The sequence below is a fragment of the Apostichopus japonicus genome, chromosome 8, assembly GCF_037975245.1.
Source record: "Apostichopus japonicus isolate 1M-3 chromosome 8, ASM3797524v1, whole genome shotgun sequence".
In the NCBI taxonomy this organism is placed as follows: Eukaryota; Metazoa; Echinodermata; class Holothuroidea; order Aspidochirotida; family Stichopodidae; genus Apostichopus; species Apostichopus japonicus.
In genome coordinates, this window is record NC_092568.1 from 5,084,010 (window position 1) to 5,102,640 (window position 18,631).

General features: G+C 35.8%; 1 protein-coding gene across 2 annotated transcripts in view; it reads left to right on the forward strand.

Moving 5' to 3' along the window:
- Nucleotides 1–18,631, forward strand: part of LOC139970613 (uncharacterized) — a 28,610-nt gene that overhangs the window by 6,517 nt on the left and 3,462 nt on the right. The window contains exons 1-17 of one of the 2 annotated variants that reach the window (XM_071976452.1): nucleotides 1,743–2,126; nucleotides 3,834–3,969; nucleotides 4,973–5,082; nucleotides 5,483–5,586; nucleotides 6,365–6,539; nucleotides 7,776–8,056; nucleotides 9,023–9,094; nucleotides 10,176–10,226; nucleotides 11,395–11,459; nucleotides 12,162–12,302; nucleotides 12,898–13,123; nucleotides 14,661–14,707; nucleotides 15,385–15,426; nucleotides 15,695–15,884; nucleotides 16,360–16,611; nucleotides 17,879–18,000; nucleotides 18,496–18,618. In XM_071976452.1, the coding sequence (XP_071832553.1) occupies nucleotides 2,099–2,126; nucleotides 3,834–3,969; nucleotides 4,973–5,082; nucleotides 5,483–5,586; nucleotides 6,365–6,539; nucleotides 7,776–8,056; nucleotides 9,023–9,094; nucleotides 10,176–10,226; nucleotides 11,395–11,459; nucleotides 12,162–12,302; nucleotides 12,898–13,123; nucleotides 14,661–14,707; nucleotides 15,385–15,426; nucleotides 15,695–15,884; nucleotides 16,360–16,611; nucleotides 17,879–18,000; nucleotides 18,496–18,618 (2,165 nt within the window). In that variant the 5' untranslated portion in view covers nucleotides 1,743–2,098. Of the gene's footprint in view, nucleotides 1–1,742; nucleotides 2,127–3,833; nucleotides 3,970–4,972; nucleotides 5,083–5,482; nucleotides 5,587–6,364; nucleotides 6,540–7,775; nucleotides 8,057–9,022; nucleotides 9,095–10,175; nucleotides 10,227–11,394; nucleotides 11,460–12,161; nucleotides 12,303–12,897; nucleotides 13,124–14,660; nucleotides 14,708–15,384; nucleotides 15,427–15,694; nucleotides 15,885–16,359; nucleotides 16,612–17,878; nucleotides 18,001–18,495; nucleotides 18,619–18,631 lie in introns of those variants that run through there. The other variant, XM_071976451.1, reaches the window with a different exon arrangement.

Here is an 18,631-nt window from a genome sequence, read left to right on the forward strand (position 1 = left end):
ATGAAGTGCCTACAGTACTGTTATACACACATTGTTGTGAAAGAGTTCCAGTCTTAGGTTAAATAATAAAATAATTAAAATTAATCAGAAATTAATTAATTAAAAAATAAAATAAACAAAATAACAAATATATAAAAAAAAAAGATTGTGGGGGCTTTTTTGGTAACTTTTAAAAGTAACAGATTTTCTTGAGGAAACAAACATTTGTTTTGTGTAACTTGTGTAATTTTGTGTAACATGTAATGTTATGTAACAAATAACATTTTATCCTAAACCAGGCAATTCTTTGAAAAACCTAGTATAGACACAAGTGTAATACTACATGTTCTTGGTCATGCCGTACTGCTTTGTACGGACGGTACTCATACCAAAGGAGAATTCTACTTGTACTCGTACTCATGCTGATGTACTCTTGCTACAAGTTTGCACTCAGCTGTTAGTCAACAACACCAACTGTCCTAAATGTTAATCAGTAAATATGCTAGATAGTGAAATAATGGTCACTGATTCTTAGATTTCAACAAGATATTTACTGCCAGCATCAAAGTACTGTATTTTGCCCCACTGAGACATTTAATTGTCAAATTGAGCAGTGTTCCTTTAATGTCTGGGAATGATTTGGAGAGATATAACCTACAGGAGAGTACTCTTGAACACTTTAAGCAACTTAAAGCACGCTTAATTTAGGGGGGCAATACTGGCAACCTTTTAAGGTTATTTAAGCGATACAAAGCCGTAATATTATCGTACTCATTTAGTCAACATTGCTTCCATTCCCATTGCGTAGTCAATCCCGATTTTTAATTTCCGAGTGTGATAAACTCGTGCAACATCCAAATTGTTCAAATGAAGTCACAATCAGCTCTTTGATTTATCACACAGTAGTGACAGCAATAATTGTGGTTTATATTGTCAGGAAAGTGTGGCTAGAGTATACTGTATTTCCTCTTCTGAAATATTGTGTCTTTTGATGTTCCTTGCAGCTTTACCATATAAATCTGAATACAGCCTGCCGTTAGGCTCTATGGAAACGTAAATCAAATATGATCAGGTGTTTCCGGTTATACAGAGCCATTGTACATTGTCTTATTTCCTTGTTTGAATTTTTTTTTTTTTTTTATCGTTTTCATCGTTCCCTTGACTAGATCATGTTTACATTTATAATGTACATATAATTATTGCAAAGCAGGGCAAGTTTTTATGGACTCTTTCTGGTTGGCCTTCAAACAATCAGGCCTTGCTTTTTGGTTGTCCAAACAGCAAATTTGGTTGTCCGAAAAAATGTAGCAAAATAAACAAAGACAAATTTGGACACTGTATCAGAGATGTGTAGGTTTGGTGAATTGAACACCAAAGTTTGGGGTGAATGGACGATACCAATTTATCATATATACTTACTTGGAGATATTTAGTTACAGTGCAATCTATCTTTGGTGTAAAAAAACTAGCGGGTCCGTTGGACGACCTCCAAAGCTGATTTTGGTTGTTCGGACAGAAATTTGATAGTCTGGGACGACCATTCATTTAATGTACCCTGCATCGGTTAAAATCACGACTGTATTTAATTCTGAACTGTTAATACGTCAGCCATAAAACTGTAGCTATCATATAAAATCAGTGAGCACTACTACCTTATTACACTGACATTCAGACAACAGGTGTACAGAATCTAGTAGTACTATATAGCTGCCATGTGATAACATAGCCAGTGAGTTTGCTTGTGGGTTGTTGAAAGCTTGTTAACAAGTTTTCTGTCTGAAGAATAGAACTGGGTAAATAAAGATTCAAAGCATGTTATGCTTAGGAATAATTGTCCAACTTTAAATTTAGTCACTCAACTGGGCCTTGTTCAAAAGGTTAAGTGCACTGCATGAGTGAATCTCATTGAAACCTCACTGAGTAGTTTGCCAGGGTGTAGGCAGGTCGGTGTATGTGTTTAAAAGCTGCAACGTGGACAGTGGCTCTACTGAATCTCTGTACTTAGTAGGAAAAGGTTATAATACAGTAAATTACCAGCAAAGTTAAAGGCCACAATAAGCTCTGGGTTTCTTCACCGAGGGTATTTCTCCGTCAAAAACGAACCCTGCAACTCTTGAAAATGCCTGCAGGTATTCCTGAAAACAATGGTAGGTTTCTTAGTTGTTGTTTTTAGTCAGTTATTCGGTTTATTAGTTAATCAGGTTTAATTGATTTGTCGTTGTTGTAATGAACACTGTATGTTACTGTCGGTGGAATAATGACATGGGTCTGTATGATTAAGGCCCACCATGTGCAGGGTGCAAGTGTGTGGTGGATGTCTATATGGTATACAACTGATAGTATTCCCTTCATCCTATTACCTTGACATTCTGATAAATACAGTCTATAAATTTGTTTACAATGAAGACAGGAATAGCACCCACATACCGTATTTATCAGATCTGTGTGTACTTTGCAGTAGACAAAGTTAATGGATGTTTGTCCACACTCTTATAGGCACATTTAATTACAGAGTAAGTGACAGTAACAACATATTTACAACTGTTTGTTTGTTACATTTTAAACAAATGGTTAAATTGTTTGTTATGTATGGAAAAAATGGTGTAAATGATTGTGTAAATACCAAAATATTGAAAATAGTACCAAAAAAATCTATCAATAAGAAAAGAAAAAGAGACTGCTTTGAAAGAGATTAATTATGTGTAGAACTGCAGTATGTGTTTACATCTTATTGAGTAGTACTGCCTGCTGTACATACTACTGTACAGTATATATATGCATTATGACATTCCTAGTGTGTACAACATTTTTTGTATTGTTCATTATAATCATAAATGTAGAAGATTCTACTTAATATTCAAATGAACAGTTTTACAATTATAATATATTTAATGTAGGAAGATCATTTGAGACAGAAAATCTGTGTTTTATGACATTGATAACTGGGATTAATACATGTTAAGAAATCAAGTTCACATGGAAAAATGTGTGCATTTATTGTGTGTGTACATCCAAGAACCTACTTAATGAATGTTGACAACTATTTTAATACAGTGCAGTATGTTTGAGGACCAGGCAGAGCTGCGTAAAGCAATTCATGCAAGTTCTGTGCTTTGTCTTTTCTATACAAATTTGGTGACCAGCTGTGCGTTGTTTCGAGTCTCTACTCGGGGAATTATTCAACCAGGATCGCATTGCAAAATGGTCAAGTTGCTATACTAGTGTTAAGAAGTATAGCAGTTCTCTATACAGGAAATGTAGTGTTTAGAGAGAGAGAGAAAACAAAACAAACTGAGCTTTCAAAAATGCTTCACAAAGATTTGAACAAGTGAGCATTATTCCTGGCTACTTTGTTAATAATATTTCCTTCCTACAAGTAATTGGATAACTTCCTATCATTTACACCACAGTGCAGTGAAGTACAACGTAATAGGGACTGTTTTATTGTTGCTGTTTTATCAGAGAGAGTAGAGAGGATGGGATTTGGGGGGGGGGGGGGGTGGGTGGGTGGAAGGGTGAGTTTGTTCAGAAATTATAGCGGTGTGCTTAATTTGATGTTGCATGTCTATTCTGTCATTGGTCAAACAGTTCTCATGATCATTACTAACAGACACCCAGCCTCCCCCCCCCAAAAAAAAAAAAAACCAAACTTGAACAGCCTCACAACCCAGGCCTCACCCATAGTGAATACAATATTATGTTCACCGATAAGAATGATAAATAAATAAACAAAGCTTAACATAATAGTCTTGAAGCATATTTGCGGATTATTAGATATCTTTGTTTAATTGTAATCCACATGATTTATGTAATTTGTCTAAAAGAAACATTATTTTTCTCATTTGATGGATTAGATGCGAAGTGCAATGTGAATGCTGTAAATAATGATGGAGTGACAGCCCTACACGAAGCAGTCGTTAGGAACGATGCTAAATTAGTGGAGGAACTCTTGGTGAGGGGCGCTGACCCAAACATAGAAGCTACTTCTGGGTAAGAGAACTTAACTTTATATTAATTCAAACCAAAATGTATTTTGTTGGAATTTTTTATGTAAAACTTTCTCTTTGGTCGTTGTTTTTATTTTGGAGTTTTGATATGTTTAGCGTGGTTAATTAGTGCTCAATATACCTCGAAATGTGATCACAAAATATTGATATAAAGGCCAGTTTCAAATTTGGGAGCTCCGAGCACAGTTTGAATTCCTTTCATTTTTTTCAACTAAAGTGTTTGAAAACTTATAAGGATATCTGTGCTTAATATGTATGCTATATTTTTACCAACATACTTTGTGTGTATGTGAATAACATATCGTGTTTCCTCAAAAGTGTAAAATGTGCAAATAGCGTTTGCTGCAAATTTACATTCAGTTTATGAAGTGAAGCCTGCCAGTTTAGCCAACATATTAAAAAATCACACGTTGTATGCAGTAAATGCACATTCAATGAGAGAAGATTTTATGTTGCAGACTATTGCTTTCATGGTACAGTCGTTTTTAACTATGAATCAGTTTTGGAGATGCTCCACATTCCAGATGTGATAAGAATAATACCATTGTTATTGCTTCTGCAAATTCAGTTTGTGTACTAAAATGTTTTAGTTCAGTCAACATGACTACAATTCACAGACCATACACAAAATGCTGCCCGCTTGGCTGTTTTTAAGATACGTTACCCATACAGTAAACTACAGTAAGTACTGCTGTTAATTAATATCTTCAGTATGAAGCGATTGCAGATACTTGAGATACAATAGGAGTATACCATTGTCATGTAGTCAAATACACAATTGCCATAGCAACCATTCTGAAGATTTTATGTCCAAAGTTCAGTCTCTCTAGGATTTAACTGACTTACAATATTGCCTTTGTCAATCATATATTGATTTTATTTCTGTTCATCTTTGAATCATTTTGTTTTAGTTTGCAAAAGCTGTGAAATATATAAAAATATATACTGTAAATTAGTCATAATTTTAACATTTTATCATTTTACAGGAAATCTGCAGGTAAAAGCCCCAAGGCATTAGCAGAAAGCAATCCAGAAATATTGGCTCTTATTGAGAAAGCCTCAAAACTTCCATTGGGACAAACAAAAGATAACTCGGGTACAGCCATCTTGTTCTATATTCAATGTACAATGTGGTAACACAGTGTGTATGGAATCAAAGGTTTTAAGTTGTGTTCCACTTTCAACAAGTTCAAAGTAATAAAGTCTGTTCAGTCCTCGATATAAAACACATGTATGATGATAGGAACAGGATTGCAATTTTGCCCTGAAATCAGATGACCTCCAGATCGTTTGCATAAACTGTGATCTGATTAGATTAAATGATAATGCCTGTGAATCTTATCTTGGACACATATGATGATATTTGTATAAACATTTGTCACATAATAAGTTTCCCATGCACATTCATTATCGCCTGATTGATAAAATGTAGTAAGTATTTCTGTAGGTAACCGTTTCCACCTCTAACCTCCTTTTTTTGATTTTCATCTGCATAGTATTGACAATAGATGACCAAACATCCAGTGAGTTGAGTTCTGGAGATACTGAAGATATCACAGAAAATTCAGCTACTGAAGTTTCAAGTCCCAGTCCCGTTCAAGTAAGTTTCCGTCTGCACAAAAAAGAAATACATTTCAAAAACATTTGAAAGATACATAATGTACATTATGGCAATGATGGGGTAGTGATGATTGCAATGGAAGTGGACCGTCATGTGCATTGCCCTACTATTGAAAACTACATCTGCATGTTGGGTTTCATTGGGGTATTAGAGATTATCACTTGTAGAATACAGAAAGAAGCTCTACTTTCCCTCAAGGGAGGAGGGGTGGGTGTTGGTTGAGGAGAGGCGGGTGTATTGACAAACGCTTAAAATTAATCCAGAAATTTGAGGGAACAGTTCTGTTTATTTTGAGACCTCAGTAACTTTTGACTGAATGTATGAAAGTTAAGTGGTTTGATGTTGCAGTCCTTGACTTAATGACTGCCAGATTTAATAAAGGGACACAAGTTAGACAAGCAGAACGGCAAAGAAGTTTACTGGACCTGTTAGATCAAAAAAGACAACCAGCAGTTAGCAGTGAACAGTGGAAGTTTTTTATTGTAGTGAGCATTATGTGGAGAAAAAAGAAAATTGTAGCAAGGAGGGGGTTAACAGTACATTTTCAGGAATAGAGAAAGAAGTTTGGTTCACTTATATTCTTGATGCCAATAAAGCCTACATGCATACTTAATTTCTTCATCTCTGTCGGTTGCACCATCGAGTGTGAAAAGTTGCTGGCTTTATCTGGCAGTGTTTCACTAAGTACAAAGAGTTCAAGATCGAATAGCTCTTCATTTTCAAGACGTTTCTAAAAAACGTTTTTTCCCAACTTCAGAATCACAACACTGCTGCTCCTGAGTTGCAAGCACCTGAACCAGAGCCTGCGTTGGTTGACCCTCGCTTACGTCTCCTTTGGCCAAAGCCACAGCAGATGACAACACAGAATGAAGGAACAGATCTGAAACTGCCTCAAGAGTTCACAATTAAGGTTTTGCCATCACCGTCAGGAGGTAAGGAGAACAGTCTTTTCTAACATGCGTAACTACGTCATTTCCTAAGTAGTCAGATGTGTTGGAAATGAAACATGAAAAAGTCAAATTCACAAGTGTATTTCTTTCTCTTTCTTAGTATCTTCTTCTCTTAATATTGCTTCTAATTATGTGTGGCCATTTGGTCAGAGGTCAAACTTTATATTCCAAGAACATCTTAAGTACTATGTTGTCAGTTGCATAGATGTGGATATAATACAGACATGTTTTCATAGAAGGTGGCATAGAATGTGGTGGCCAGTTCTGTGTCTAATTTCTGGTCAGCTATTCTACCTATATTTACGGTATAGCAAAGAATGTCACCAATTGTGAGGGCTGGATAGGTCAGTTGGTAGAGTGCTGGGCCTTTAATCCAGAGGTCATTGGTTCGAATCCCATTCCAGCCAAAAATTTCTTTATTCTTCTCCATTGTTTAAACTTTCCCAGTCAGTTTTCTGTAATTCAGTACTTATATGATGTTGTGATAAGATACATGTTTGATTTAACCTTTTATGTTTGGCAAAGCAAAAGGTTATTGCAATATAATGGACAGCATTGAATGTTACAACCTGTAGCAACTGAAGGGTTACACACCATGGAGATAAGAACAACTGGTGCAGCATTTAAATTAACAAGAACATATGTTAATGCAACTGTTATAGATTGGTCCCCTCCATCGGTATTCCAAATTACTTCATTTCCTTATCAAAGTCTCCTTTGTTAACATCATTAAATACGTAACAGGGTTGGGAAAAAGGCACAGCATGCTTAGATGGTTACTAGTGCTCTAATTTGCATCGACTGTACTAGTAAAAGGTTTTAGTTTATTGGGGTGGAGATGAGGTCGGAAGAAGATTCGGTTGCGTGTTTCGCTACTTCGTGCTGGCTTGTGGTGTTTATTGTCATTAGTTATGTCATGTTTTTGGGGTGGAGATGAGGGCTGAAGAAGGTTCTGTTGCATGTTTTGCTGCTCCCTGCTGGCTTATGGTATTTATTGTCATTAGTTATGTAGTGTTTGTTGTACAAGTTCATCCGCTACTGTTATTTGCAGCAAAGGAAACACTGAACTCTGTATTGAGGATGTTAGGCTGAAGATCTAACTTAAGAGATATATTGCTGATCAGTTGCCAGCAAGATATTTGAGGTAAAGAAATGTCCTTCTTCCTCACTTTGCTTTTTTTAAATTTTTTTTTTATCTTCCTTTTATGTTTACATCAGTTCACCTGGAGAAGCAGGTTGATATATGGACAATACAATCAGCAATGTTACAAGATCTGGGATTTAAACCTGCCTTGGAGAGTGGTTTGGAAGGGAAGGATGCCCTGGTCGTGTGCCTTATCAATCAGCAGCTATTTCAAAAGAAGGAGAGCTATAGAATCGTAGTGAATGAATCTCAGGTGCAGATGATATGCAGTGACATCTCAGGGCTATGGTATGCCAGCTGTACTTTCCTGAATCTCGTAAGATTATGCGGCAAGGACGGTTTACCACAACTCAAGGTAAAGTTTTACTTCTAAATTGTTCCGATAAAGTTGTTGTGTGCATTCCAATGGAGTACAGTTATGGTTGTGTTTTGGTTTTCTGGATCAAAAATATGACTGTGGCCTGTGCTGGATCTTATCAGGATGAAAATGTTATAATAAACAGGAAATGATGTATAGTAACTGTGAATATTGAGCGTAGTACAGCATTTTCTAAAACAGGAAACAAAAGAGTGTGTGGACAGTTTATTGACAGCTGTCAGTTATAACATAGAAGTAACCATGTTTGTTTTCAAAATCTTTTAGACAATATGTTTGGCATGTGTCACAGATAGACAAGAACTGAGCTAAGAATCTCTATTAAGGAAGTAGACATAAATAAGTAGCAGATAATATCTTTGCCAAATGAAAACTTCTCTGGTGATGGACAAGAGGTATTAGAAGTTCATCTTCTTCACACAAATCAGTATGTATGTTTACCTATGCATGTACGATACAGTATTGATACACATATATGAAGCATACATTATATTGTAGATGTGATATTTGAAACTTGAAATATATGATGCATTTAACATTCGAGATATATAATGTATTATACATGGCATGTAAACAGTATATGATATAAACAATATATGATACATGTAACATAAAATATATTGATATATTATCCATGCAATGTAAACAGTATATGATATTTACAATGTATGATAAATTTAATATATAATACAATGTAACATGAATTATACACTATACATGCAATGTAAATAATATATGTGAAGCATAAAATTTGATACAAAGTGCCTCCTTGTGTACGTATGTGGTTTTGCGATCTTCTCTAAATTTCCTGTTGTAAGTTGGCAATCTGAGCCTATTCTCAGACCCAGTCTTCTTTATCAGAACTGAGAACATGTCACAAGTATGCTGGTATTTTGTTCTGCAGTATCCAAGTTTATTTAACTATTTGATGTTGTCTTTCTGTAGATTAGTGATTGGCCAAGCCTGGCTCACAGAGCAGTTATGTTAGACATGTCTTCCGGTAGAATTCAAACCATTGTAAGTATGATTGGCTTTCCTACTTTTGGTGACTTTGACACAAGCTTTCTATAATACTATGATATGCTCACTTTATAACTTGTCAAAATAGGGTCACACAGAAATATCTGAGGTGTACACTACGGTTTATATTTTCAGCGCAGTTTAACAGGATTAAACAGCCATTTGGGATTTTTTTCTAATGCTAGTACCACTCTATACTGTTTCTCAAAGTCATTCTGCAAAGCAGTCTTATTGACAGTATGAACAGTTCCTAACATTTATTATATAGAAACAGGATATTCATACTGCTCATACTGTCAGTACAGAGTGCTTTGAAGCTTGTCAAGAAAGTACAGTATTATTAGAAGAAGTTGTCCTAATAAGGTGGTTTAAATGACAATATTTAACTTCCTGCAATGTCAATATCCCATCACATATCCATTATATCGATTTATGCGTTATATTTGGTATGAAAGTTGGTATGTCGCACCATTCTGCTTTTGGAAAATAATATGTCGGTTATGGACACAGAGCCGAATTTAACCTTCATCGTTCTATGTATACAACTTTGGCAAACACAGGTGGGTACGACGATTCACTCCAATGTTTATCTTTTGCCCCCCTATTAGTGGTGGGTTGCACCTTTGTTTGGTGTAGTTCTTGCCCTTTTGTGATCAGTGTTGGTGCGAGGCGTATGCAAGAATGAGCCCAGCTGAAACAGAAGTAAAACAACCAAATAGTCAAGGTTTTGTGCATACTATTGGCGTTCGTTAAATTTGTAATGTTTGAATGGCAAATTTTTTTCAAGAATTTCCAATTATCCAACTCACCTGCAGATAAAAACCTGGTACTAATAGTCGTAATCATTTTGCTGTTAAGCTCCATACAGCATTGTGTTGAGTATGGTTTCTTGTCATAGGCTTAACGCAGCTTCCATTTAGTGCACATAGACCCCGATAAATGGTTCATGACGATAAAGTGTTGTTTATTTATTTTTAAACTTTTTCAGCTCTTTGCCAGTTGAATACAGTTATGTATTCTATTCTATTCACCAAATATTCCTTTCCTTATTTCTCCAATTTTTGTTCTCTTTTCTCAGGATTATCTACTATTCCAAGTGAACACACTTAGTCTACTGAAATTTAATGAAGTAAGTCAATCATACAGAAAAGTTCATTCATTCATTGAAGTGTGTGCAATTTTTTTTCTTTATCACAACATAGTTAGAAAGAACATTTTAATTTATATACACAATTCTAAAGAATATACTGTACAGGAAATAACAGCCAAATAAAAAATTCATAAAAAGACTCCTGCCATTGATGGATCAGAAACAGCCGGTTATGTTGATCTGCAATATGCTATGAAACTAGTTTGAAGCCTTTAGATAGGATTTTGGAATAATCACTTTACAACAGCTGTTGCTGTGCAAATCGGACATCTGCAGAGCTACCAATGTAATTATCTTGATCAAACAAAGTTAGTGTACACAGATTGCATAACATATTTGATGTATATTAATTCCACAAAATTTTGTAAAGAGGAAAGCACAGTGTAAAAAACCTGATAAAAATCGTAGGCTTGTTTAGCAAATTGGGAATTCGTTGTATCATCTTGCATTATAATAGACTAGACATGTCTAGACATTTGTAATTTACTATGAAGGAGTTTAAGAAATGTTGTAGATCGAAAGTTGTCCACAGTTTTTGTTTTTTTAGATGTTTTAACATGATTAAGACACCACACATAAAGACGCAACAAGAACAAATAAAGATAGTGCACCATGGAGAAACATTTGTTATGACTGTATTTCTGCAATGTAAAAATGACACTGATGACGTCATAACTGTAGCCGAGTAATCGCAGTCATCGCGAGAAGAGCTATGCGATTTATCGACTACAAAAGAAAGAGTGGACAATCATCACTAGTATGTATATTGATATAAAACTGTTAACGTTTCTGAAGAGCATTCACAGTGGAGCAGTTCCTATATTTGTTATATTCATCCTTGTGTAAGTCATTGCTTGGTTGCTCTCAGTTTTCTTTAGTTAATTGCATGGCAACCACTTTCTCCCTTTATGAGTGTTGGTGGAGAGCAGCTATGAAGAAGCAGTCTAGCACTAGATAATTTGTTGTGTTTTTTCATAACATAAAGTTGCTGTGTACTTTTCACCTTAAATTGTACTTCTCTCTTTGGAAACATGTTACTTTTTATCAGTGGTTACTGTTCATATTAAGTGTTTGTCTGTTTTCAAGTGGTGGCCACTTATAATGTGTACAACATCAGTTAAAAAAGAAATTTACATTTTTTTTGCAGCTTCACTTTTACATCAAAGTCGCAAAAGACTCAAAACTAGAAACACTGATTCCGTATCTTCCAAGGTAAAGTACAGACTGTCATTGGTAATATTGACTGTTCACCATTAGCTACTCATATGCTGACAAGCTCTGCCACAATTTCCGTAATTTTAAAGTGTTAACAATTGCTAACATTTTTCCCAAAATTACTTCTCTAGAGGTTGTGACATTCCAACTTATTTCTAAACAGAGGTGTGTTCAGTTAAATGATTAAATGTCTCAGTTTGGACAAACAACATGGGGATAAAAAATATAGGATTTCTTTTTAAAATGTTAGCATAATTGACCAGTATGTGGTCGCAGTACTGATGACCTTTGACCTCCCTTAAGTGCAACACAAAGTGTGTGTCCTCTTCTTCAAACAGGACATTATGTGAACTCATCAATGGTGAAATTAGTAGCTTCTGAATCTTCCCTATGAAGAATAATTCCTACAATATATGTGTACGGATTATTAATACTCACTTGAAAGTGAAAGACTTCCATGCAGTCTGTGCATGTAGATTAATAGGCCAAAGGTCAAATTATGTATGTACATGTCATGCTATGTGCATGCATTCACCGATTATCACAGGTGTGGGTTTATTCCCAGGCTTAGTTTACATTAATGGTATTTCTGAGATGTTTCTCTTGGGTTCAAACTTTGCTTTTAATGCTGATGACCTTTCTACGATACTTCTTGCTATTGATGACCTTTCTACGATACTTCTTTGCTATTTCAAACAGCGAGCTGTTGGACATGGAGGTCTATTGTAACTACCGTTTCATGAATGTCGTGCCTCACATCGATTCGTTCGCTGACGTACAGCTGACCCCTGACACACTCAGGCTTTACAGACAAGTGCTTTCATTATTTAGTAATAATCGGTAAGCTTCCGTCGCTTCATGGTCATATAGGGTTGATTCATGTGGGGGAGTGGCATGAATACTTCCCCAAATACATTATTTTGAGAGTAGATAGAGCATGTGTACTCATGTGGTTGTCGTATGTAAATCCTTATAATGGTTACACCGTGTATCGTAACTTAACACTCAAGCACCTGAAACAAAAAAGACTTGAACTGGGCATGACAATACATTTGCTCGTATTACATTTTTAGTCACAATATTCTCTCAGAATTTGGTATGAAAAGATGGTTTTGATTTGTTCGTTAGATGCAGCAGATACAGGTTTCACAGTATAGGAAACCCCACCCCTCCCACCCTATTCCTTGGTCTTTTTTACCTGTTTGTGTTTTTTTTTTTTTTCAATACTGTGATCATCAATTAAATTAATCGATCATGAGATTATTGTGTTTCAATGAATTATGATAATTCTTGGAAGAAGCAATAATTATGAAAGAGTTATATCGATATTTTTTCATTAATATAAAGAGTCTGGGGCAACATGATTCCTTTCCAATCCATGATGGTCATCACCTATTTTTTTTTTTTTTTTGGCTTTTTACGACTATTCTTTCAGATCTGTAAATATCGGACCAAACCTCTCCAGGAAGCTTCTCTCTGAGAATGTGACACTGAACACTGAGGGAGAAACACCGACAGAGTGGCCGATGAGTCTGGAGGACAAGCTGAGACTGATGGGTGTCAAGCAGGAGGACACGGTCATGTTCTGTTCCAACGAAATGGACGCAACGTCGCAGATTCAGTTTCCTCTTGGCAGTATTGGAGTTCATTATGGTACAAGGGTAAGATCAAGTCAGTATTATGCCTTTGCCCCTTAAAAATCACCAGAGTAACAGAAAGCTTGAATTGAAAGGTTTGTTGAAATCGGAAGAAGCAACTTTGAGATACAGTACAGGAGTGTTATTATTTTGTTTTTAAGGCTTTGAAGAAAAATTCATTATAAAGTTTCAAATTTGTTTGGATGTTGCACAAACATTGTCAGAAAGGCATCAACTATTGTTGTTCCAAGGGTGTACTACATACGATAGATATATTTCTAAGTGGCTATAGATATAGTATGTCATTGAAGTTTTCTCTTTATTAAATTATAATATAAAGGTTGGGGAAGGGGTGGTAGGTAAATACTCAAATTAATAAACCAAATACTGTCTAACATCATGAAAGACTTTAAAAAATAAATTGTCTAGCCCATTAATTGTTTATTCCATTAACTGTTTAGCCCATTAATTGTTAATTCTGTTAATTGATTAGCCCATTGATTGTTTATTCCATTAATGTTGCTCTTTACTTTTATGATATGCAATGATCTTTAAGCCATAGATCGTTGTGAATAATTAAAGAGTACATCAAAACGGTGGCGCCGAGGTAAGGTTGGTCAAGACTTACTACCTTGTGTGATTATCCACCTACACAGTACCTACAAGTCAGAATGATATATTATTAACAGCTTACCACCTTGTGTGATTATCCACCTACACAGAACCTACAAGTCAGAATGATATATTATTAACAGACAAACCCATTCCTATTCCTGTCAGCCTGAGGTTCTTTCACTAAGTACTGTAAGATAGCCTACCTTCAAATTCATCATAATAAGCTGCTTCTTTCCAAAGTTTTTAGTTTTCTCCTCTTCCCTTTTCCCCCCCCCCCCCCCCCCGCAAATAATGAGAAAATTAAGAAAAAACCTGACCAGCATGTCTGTGTTTACAAATCGGTAGCCATTACATTTTGAATAATACATTGCAAAGTCTGGTAAAGCAAACAAAACTTGAACTTTGAAAGGTGCCAATTAGATGTGCTAAATTCAATGATTGGTTTAAAGAAATGACCTACTTTTTGTGGTGGTGAGACTGCAGGGTTCCTAACAGTACACAAGAAGGGGTGAAATAGATATTGGCTATTGGAGAGGTCAGTTTATAGTTCTTATTCATAGTCAGAGTTTTAATGTAATTAAATAGTCCAGTTTGTCCCAGAAAATGTTTGTGGTTTATTATTTCATTTGTGTAAACTAAACAGGGAGGAAAATTTCATTTTTAGGATCATGATATAATGAGTGTATGTGTGTGTACTGTAGACATACGTGGAGTACATCAACGCTTTACAATCTGAATTTTTGTCCAGCATATGCAACAGTTAATGATCCCCAATCCAGGATCATCTGTATAGTATATATCTAGATAATGTAGGATAGTCTGGATAATCTCATGTTTCATTGTCCTTTTGATATTGGTAGTTCTGCTGTCCATTGACCAGTCACAGCAGTTGATTTCTGCTTTCATTAGAGTCAGACGGATAATTACCTAATTTCTCTTTCAACAGGATACTTCAGATTTCGTTACAGCTGGGAAGAACCTATTCAACAATGGGTATGTAATTACCAACATGTAGGTAACACTCACTGTATTCAAATCTTAAATGTTTCCTTCCCTGTATACTTTAGTTTACAAAGTAATAGTTCCTCAAAAGTTGTTATGGAAGCAAAGGGATATTCCCAGCAGGAGATAATTGTTTCAGAAATGTGCTGTAAATATCATGCGTCTGTAGGTGAAAACCATGAATGTTTGTCTATCTATCTGCCTGTCTGTCTGTGTATCGATCTATCAATTGATCATTCATCCATCTATCTGTCTGTCTGTCTATCTGGGAACAACAAGCTGAGTGACATCATCATATCCAGGGAATTGATAATGTCTATCTTCTTCTTTGCAACACAGAAATCTGTAGAGAAAGATGGTATTCGCAAAAATGGGTTTAGTTGAAGTCTTAAATTTGGAAATACGATGTTGATCTATTGCACTTCAAGCAAAAAGGTACAAGAACATATGGAAGAACATGTGCCATTATGACATCACAGACTACACACTGTGATTCATTTCATATAGTAATTAAGAGCCTTAAAACACTGAAATTAGAAAACCTAGGCAACTTTTGTAATTTCAAAACCAAAATAACTATAGATGAGTGGCATGCTGTGTAGTATATTCCACTGTGGATTGTAAAAGCTATGACCGTAATATTTTATGCATCATCTGTTTCCCTTTAGGATTGGATTCATCGTCTCCCCAGGAACAGCAACATGGAACAGGTGAGTTTTCTACTTTTTTTCTTCTTCTTTTTGGGGGTGGGGATGGGAGGGGGGTGGCAGTTGAGGGGGGAAAAGTGCAATTTTTCAAAGTAGGATAGACAGCTTCTAACAAATTGAAATTGGACTTAACACCATTATAATAAACCTGTTTTCCTATATGTCAGAAATGGGACATTCGTCTCAGTTATCTTTCAACTCTTCATTTCATTTTATTATTGATTGATTGATTTATTTGTTTGTCTGATTGTTTATTTATTTATTTTTTCAGCATTGGGGGAAGTCCTGAAACAACCATCAAAAATATACTTAATGCCACCAAATGTTGCCGTACCAATGGCGATGCAGTGGGTATGCTGATGGTGAAGTGGGCAGGGAGGACATTCCTGGACCACTGCAGCTTGGCATGGCCTGGTATAGTTACTGCCAGTGGGTGCTCTTGGAATACTGCCATTGATGAGGTAAGGACATTTCTACGCTACTTTGTGAAATGCAGACTCACGTAGCTCATAACAATTAGTTAAGTATGCATGCCTTTATACATTAACTGTTCATTTTCTTAATGGTTAGAATAATCAGAAAGATATCAGATTGTAGAGTTATAAGGTTTATCAGATGCTTTGAACGTTACATTACTGGGCCTCGTTGGATCCCTATACACACTGAATAATTCATATATAATGCAACAACAATGTGCGTTTCCTTGCCTTATCTATGGCTGTCAGATGCATTTATTATTTTATTAATTATTCACACAGATTACTGAAAACCTTAGTTAAATAACTTTTTCCCAACTGTGTAGATCAATGAACATATTATAATATATATATTTTTTAAGGAAAACTTTCATATAAGAAATTCCTAGTTGAATATTCATTGTAATATAATTTCATGAAAATCCTCAATTTTGATTTGTTTCTGCTTTTTTTTGTCCAGTCTCATATTCACAATCATTTGGCACAAGTGATTAATTACTTGATTTATCAAGATGCGGATTGTACTCTCGGCGACGTGATTCTTGAGATGGGAAAGGCCTGTACTCTCTTAAACAGAACCTTCTGCAATGCTGCAGCATCCTCTGAAGCAAGCGACTTCGTCCAACCGATGGACGGGGGGTCATTCTTGTGCCAGCTGTTATACAAGCCTGACGACATCGATCTTACACACATGACATCGGAGGTCGCACAGGTAAACTGGACTATCTGTAAAACTAACTGATAATGTCCATACTTTATGTATGGTCTTATTATGTGCCAAGATTGATTTCAGTTTATGCTAGGATGTTGAGTTAAATTGTTAACTTTAATATCGCTCCCATAGGGAGGATGAGATATTGTAGTTCCTTTTCCAGTTGGGCCATATACAGCTATGTCAGTTTCCATAGCAACAGTTGACATGGTAATATATATTTTCCTGAGTGGCTACTCTTGGGGGTTACCCCGTTGGGTAACCACCCATGGTGGGTTACCCTAGGGTAACCGGAAGTAAATGACTGAGGGAGGAGTCAAAAAGTGCCCCTGTTTGTATGTGGTGTGCATGTGTGTGTGTGTGTCCAATTTTGTGTCAAAAACTCCTGAACTCTTCAAACTTGGTGGGAAGGTACCCTAACATGAACCCTTGGGTCTTGCCATTCCCCCAGAATCAAAGGTCAAAGTTAGTTCTTTTGTTTCTTTTTTTATTGCTGGCGATGAGATATGCAATGCTGTGGATGACCCTGTTGTTAATATTTGTAGCGGACATCTTTCTTTGCAACATTCTTACAACCGCAGTCCTTCAAAATGTTAAATAGATCATCAAAAACAGTTTGAATATTTCACTATGTTTAATTTAGGATCCATTGGGCTTGGAGTTAAGCCATAACAATGTTGACAATATTTATTCAAGAATTTAATTGAAACTGTTTGCTTTTCTAAATTATTATGCTATAAAAATTGTCCATATTGTGATACATTCCCTTGTGGTTGTCTAACATATAGACCAATACCCAGAGTATCAAAGGAGCTCTATGAGGCAGCTGTTAAGTTTGGCAGAGGTGATTTACATTGCTAGGATCTCATAAAGTTTGAGTAGAGCCTGTTTACTGTATAACTTCAAACTGGAAAAGAGCAAAAGAAAGCTTGGGATAGATTGGGATTTGTAACTAGGAACCTCAGGATTACTAGCCCTGTGTTCTATCTGTCTGCAGACATTCTTGCATCTGTAGTGCTCAATGAACACACTTCAGAACTATCCAGTCCTTAGTTGGTGGCCAACACTTTCTTGCCATATTTCTTTGCTGGGTGGGCTAGTCAGAAGCCACGAGTACCTTGCATACCTTGTATTAACCAGGGGACACTCCTCAATGTCTCTTCCAGTTTAATTACAATTCCTCATTCTGTTTTCCGTTGATTCATTAACTTCAACTGTATAACTTTCGCTAGCATTGTTCCTTTCCTGTTTTCGTCCATTTCTGTAGAAAGTAATGCTTAGAATGCGAAAATGTCAGTCGAGTTTGAAGAAAGGGAGCAAGGTGCCTTTAAATGCTACAGCCGTCCTTGAGCTCTATCTGGTCTCAGATTTGATACTTTGGGCAGCAAAGTGAGTAATTGTTTTTCTGGGTTTTTTTTTTTTGTTCTCTTAAAGTATTTATTTATTTACAATATTCCTCAAAAATAGATGTTCTGGTTTTAAAAATAATAAGAAATAACTAGAAAGATGTTGGTTTGATGAATTATATGCCCAAATATGATATTTATACGTCATGTGGATGGTTTTATTGGTGTGTGTGTGAAGGCCAAAGGTTTATTATAATGTCAATGTCGGTTGTCATAGTTTCATAAAAAACAACCTTTTTTTTGTGGATAAAACTTGGTGATATATGGTCACCTAAGAAAATAATGTTTCCATGGTAACGGTTGCAAAATATTTACAAACGCTGACTCAAAGAGCAACTGCTTGTGTCTACACTGTGTATTCATTATTAGATGTATGTAAACCTTATAGTCATAAATGTATTTTTATAAAGATGTAATAACGGTCTTTTCCATCGAGGGTGCACAGCTGACAAAAACTTGTAATTTTACTTTTGGATAGGGTAACGAGAAGCCTGGTGATTGCCGGGAGTAAACCTAAAGATGGATCTGATGTTGGGGTTAAGGTGGTCAATGCCGGAATTGCAAATTTAACAGCAACGACCAAGACAGACTGCGCCAACAAGTAAGTCAATTTC